The sequence below is a fragment of the Acanthisitta chloris genome, unplaced genomic scaffold (assembly GCF_000695815.1).
Source record: "Acanthisitta chloris isolate BGI_N310 unplaced genomic scaffold, ASM69581v1 scaffold21340, whole genome shotgun sequence".
Lineage (NCBI taxonomy): Eukaryota > Metazoa > Chordata > Aves > Passeriformes > Acanthisittidae > Acanthisitta > Acanthisitta chloris.
This window is the reverse complement of record NW_008651380.1, coordinates 1-5325: the sequence shown is the minus strand read 5'-3', so window position 1 is coordinate 5325 and position 5325 is coordinate 1. Positions and strand designations below refer to the sequence as shown.

Here is a 5325-nt window from a genome sequence, read left to right as displayed (position 1 = left end):
GCACATTTCTCCCGTCCATTTCCCACACCATAGTCTTTTGTTTTGGTCTGTTATGATCTAGAATTGTCACTGTGTTCTTGTTTCCAACCAGGTCTTGTCCAAATTGTGACTAAATATGTTTTGTTTCCCCTTTAGTTAACTTTTCATGCTAATTGATAGTTTTGTATGTTACAACATCTGTGTGTTCTGTGAGATTTGGTCAGATATTAAGAAGCAAGTCTTCTTTGGTCCTTGCCTGCTGTTCCACCAATCTCTGTAAAGCAGACTTTATTAAGGGTCAGTCAATCAATCTTTGAACAGTACTTTGAGGAGAACAGAGAAGATTAAACACTTTCTGCTGAAAAACTGTGTGAGACGATTTACACTCACATTGAGCACTTAATGATACACAACAGTGATTTTATTATTTTTGGCTTCTTAAAGTTTCTAACAACTGAGTGCTGGAGAGTAAACATCTCTCTTATTACATTGCTTTGTTTTCTGCTTTGTGTTCAAAACATCAATTTCTAAGGAAAAATACAGACAAGTCACAGTTCGAAAACTGTTGTTGTACAAGTTCTCTTCATTGCATATATTGCTTAAATAGCTCCATTATTTTAACTTGTTGAATCGGTTGGTTTGTTTTTTATTCTCTTACAGGAAACTCAAAAAAACACATAACTGCTCTGAAGAAAGCAGTGGATATGAACTGCAGTGGAGAGCCTTCTCTATACAATTCTCTAAATTTGGCCATGCAGACTTTAAAGTTAGTATATACACGGAGTTTTTTTGGTTTTGTGATGGTGAGTGTTTGTGTAAGGCAGGGACAGATTTTTTTCTAAATAGCATCTTGCATCAATCTTGCTGACTTTAAAAGGCAACATTGTCCTGTTACAGTACAGATTAAGTATGCTAGTAGTACAGAAGTTAATTTTCTAACACAAGATGCTTGTTTTTAGAGGTGTGCTGCTTACAACATGCAGTGCTTTAAAACTGGGTAGATGATTGTGTGTAGATACTGTGATGAAAGACACTTTTATTAGAGGGCTAAGGTATGAGAAAGGGCAGAGTTAGGGGTTATTAGTGCTGGGACAACAGGAAAAGAAACAGCACCAAATGAGTAATCTTGTGGGAGTTTCAGCATACTTTAGAAAGATTAATTTTCTGCTAGGGTAGATTGAAAACAATGCTTTTTGTATGTGAGATGTTGAGATGTGCCCCAGTTTGTGGAAGACTGAACAAATAATTACAGATGGAAACACTGAACAAAGCTGGTAGTCAAAAACTATTTGAATGATCAGCTTCAACTAAGAATTAAAAGTAGTTAAAAATAATGTATTTACACATATAAACTGATTAGAGAGTTTTATTTTAAGAAGTTGGGAAGACTTACTGCAGTGTTACTAGTTTGAAGGTAAGTTTTCCCTGTGAGAGTATGGATAAAGTACAAGGGATTCATTAGAGCAAACAATCAGATAACAGCTACACTACCAAATGCTCAGGAAGGATTTTACCATAATTTTCTGACTTCATGGCATTGAACTTCTTGAGAACAAGTTATCTTAGCATATGAGTAGCTTAGTGAGCAGCAGTAAATTGACTGTGTACTCTCCTTAGGCACATGCCAGGACATACAAGCAGAGAGGTTTTGGTAGTATTCAGCAGTCTGACGACTTGTGATCCAGCCAACATCTATGATCTCATTAAGGTACAGAATCGAAGTTTGACTACTACATTGAATTCCAAGCTTTTTGAATAAAATCAGACAGTTTCAGTGTTATCACCAATTAGTTTTCATGTAAGACTTCAACACCTTTTTCCTATTTTTTGTTCTGCACATGAATTTGAGTATGCTTTCTTTTTCTGTTTGAAGTGTTTAAAAGCAGTTAAGATCAGAGTTTCTGTCATCGGCCTGAGTGCTGAAGTTCGAGTTTGTACAGTACTTGCCCAAGAAACTGGTGGTATGTATCTGACATTTAGTAGTTGCACTACTGACACAAGTTTAAAATCAAAATTAACTTACTAATTTGTTACATATTCATTAATGCACTTTTATGTTTAAAGATGAGTATTTTCCTGTTGTGCTGGCAGAAAATTCAAGGGTTTCCCAAGTCTGCAAAATACACAGTGATTTTTTTATCAGCTGGTAGCTGCAGCTTTAGAGAGAATAGATATGTTTTCAAACCTAGTGTTCTACGTATAAAGCTGTGATGTGGAACTTAATTAATGTAACATGTTAATATCGATTACTGCAGTGGTTAGACTTACAATGTCATTATTACAGTGTAGTGTTGGAGAAGCTATGGGCCTTCATATCTAATTTAACATTCTGGTGTTACTAATTTTAAAACTTGTCATTTTCAGTAGCAGTAACAGGGCTGTTTTTTAGGCATGGGTTTGGCTAAATTATTTTTTCTGCTTTCATTTGGAGGATGTGTTTGTGTTGTTGCCTGCTCCTCACCTGAGAGTAAGGCCTTTCTTTCTTTGTGACAGGAACATACCATGTTATTTTAGATGAAAGCCATTATAAAGAACTGCTGATGTTTTCAGTTTACCCCCCCCCCTGCCGGTTCAAGTTCTGAGTGCTCCCTCATTCGAATGGGTAGGATATGGTTTTCTTAAATTCCTAGCACAAGTTTTGCTTTGTCTTTTCCTTTCTTTGTATCTTCTGTGTTAAGGCAACACAAATAGTAAGAAGCATAACAAAGACATTGCATAATTGGTTTTTTTATTTTAACTTTTGTTGAATAAGTGTTAGCTTTCTTGATGGTGTTCCTGGAAAACAGTCAGCTTTTAAATAAAGTTACGAATTAAATTAGACAAATTACTCAACAGAAGTTGGAAGCAATAGAGTGGAATGATATTGCTTGTACAGTAATTATTATCAATGTAATGCTTAGAAATGATGGATGAAAACCGGGTTTTTTGTGGCATACCAAGGCACAGACTCAGATCATGGTAGATGGGGAGACAATTTATTGCTAAACGGTTACATATTTGTATCTTTCACTACTTCGTTCATCCCTCCACCCACCAGTCTACTATAGCCTCTTAAGGGCCTGTAACACACTTATCAGCATTGCTCAGCTTCAATGCAGCCTTTCCGTGCATCATTGTTCTGGTTCCTTTCACGTTTACATTCTGTATTTGTTTGTGAGAAGCACTGTTGTGGTGTTCTGTCAGCAAATAGGCTGGGTTCCTTTTCTCCTCCTGATGTGTTTCTCAATAGATTTAAGCTTGGACTTAACCAAAATAGAAACTCTAATGCCACAAAGTAGTGCATTGAGTTTTCACTTTCATCCACCCTGTTTCACAGGTAAGAATGTACATATTTCTATGTATAGATAAAAATACTGAAGAGATTTACTTGTTATAGGTAAAACCTGAGCAGCAGTTGAAAAAACCAACTACCTACTAGACATGAGCTGTAAAAATAAGTGGTAGAAGAAAAGGTATCTGTTCCAGTCTCCATGAAGTGCTGTACTCTCGTCAGTCATATACTGCACTCAGAAGGTGAATGTAGGCTTGGTGTCTGCATAGAAAAATATTTTCCTCTTTGAAACCATTGTTAAGTGAACAGTTGTGTGATGCTCATTCTGCTTTCCTACCATAGGACATAATTTTTGTTTTTAAATATTCCTCAAAATGGAGTTCCTGTGAGCTTCAATTAATACCAAGTCTATGAAAAGATTTCATTGAGTTGGGGGAAGTACAATCAGGAATATGTGGATGTAGGTAGAGACCTTTAGGAAGAATTTGATACCTGGTCAATTCTCCTATAATAACAAACAAACAAGAAAGAGATATGCCTTAATGTTTAGAATAGTCTTTGAACTTCTCCACTGAAGTAAGAAACCAAAACATTGCTTGCATGTTTAAAATTGTTGATAAAGGGATGTTTTTCTCTTCAGGTTTTCCTCAGCATACAATTGCCTATCTATCTGACCAAGATGCAAAGCCTTCCTTTAGCATGGTGTAAGTAGAGTTGATTCGGTCTCTTTTCTCAGGCAACTAGCAGTAGGACAAGAGGGCACAGACTCAAGCTCTGCCAGGGGAGGTTTAGGTTGGATATTAGGAAGAGATTTTTTACAGAGAGAGTGATCAGGCATTGGAATGGGCTGCCTGGGGAGGTGGTGGATTCACCATCCCTGGAGATTTACAAGATGACACTGGATGTGGCACTTAGTGCCGTGGTCTAGAAACCATGGTAAGGTTGGACTTGATGATCCTTTAGGTCTCTTCCAACCTGGTTGATTCTATGATTGATTAGAATTCAGTGAGCTGGTAAGAATTCCATATTAATTAGTCATGTGGAAAATCTGCTTGATGGTGAAAATATTGCAAAATAACATGAATACAATAGTAAACAATGTCTTGTAACTTCTCAGTAGGGATTTTATTTCCATTTGCACAGCCGGTATGTGGCCATAGTTACCTCTGTTAAATAGGCTCCTTAAAATTTGCATTTAAATTTTTTTGAAAGTAGTAAATGGTGCTTAGTTGTGGTGTACAATGATTAGAACATGAGGGTGCTACAAGTTGTTAGAGTAATTACTGTCAATATTACTTTCAGTTCTTGATTTAAGTATTATTATAATTATAAAAGATATTAGGATGAAGGGTATTATCTGAATAAAGCACTGTTTATCTATTTCCTAATGAGACTTTAAAGGGAAGTTTAAAATAGAGGCCTCATTTGATAACTATACCAGTGCTCTTCTCAGTGAAAAGGATCATAGGTTTCTGGGATGATAGGGAAGTCTAAATTTTCAGAAGGAAACAGTGGCTGCTGTTCGAAAGAATAAGTACTAACACCCATTTTAGAGTCAATACAGAATGTGTGTGTGGAAGTAGAAAGAGTTATCATTCATAACTTTATTTTTCAAAGATATATTGGCTCCTTTATGTGGGAATATTTGGTCTTTGTTCTGTTCCTGTGGGAAAATGTGGTTACTTATATCTCACTGTATCAATTGCTTTGTGACACTTGCATGTGGAACTGTTGCATAGAAGCTACTGAAACTTCCTAAATTGTGTTGTGAAAACAATCTAATGTTTGTAGTTATGTAGTAGTGTGTTATTATCTCTTAGGTACTAAACTGTCACTTTCTACCATAGGCAATTGGAAAACAACAGTGAGCCTGGTCTCACACTGGGTGGATATTTTTGTCCCCAGTGCAGAGCCAAATACTGTGAGCTTCCTGTGGAATGCAAAATCTGTGGTAAGTGGCAAGAAAAAGTGAGTGGGTGAGTTAGAAGTTAGAGAGTTAAGAGTTAGAAAAATTCAGCTATACTTAGGACACTCAGTCCGGCATGGACAGATTGAGTGCACCCTCAGCAAGTTCA

At 36.5% G+C, this 5325-nt stretch overlaps 1 protein-coding gene across 1 annotated transcript; it reads left to right on the top strand.

Annotated features, from left to right (window-relative positions):
• Positions 1–632: 632 nt before the first annotated feature.
• LOC103800717 (general transcription factor IIH subunit 2-like) lies at positions 633–5201 on the top strand (the record flags this gene model as incomplete). Its single annotated transcript, XM_009073104.1, is given in 7 exon segments — positions 633–745; positions 1597–1687; positions 1853–1940; positions 2473–2531; positions 2533–2581; positions 3891–3954; positions 5098–5201. Coding segments are annotated over 7 exon segments (568 nt in total), but the record flags the coding sequence as incomplete, so codon positions are not given.
• Positions 5202–5325: the final 124 nt, after the last annotated feature.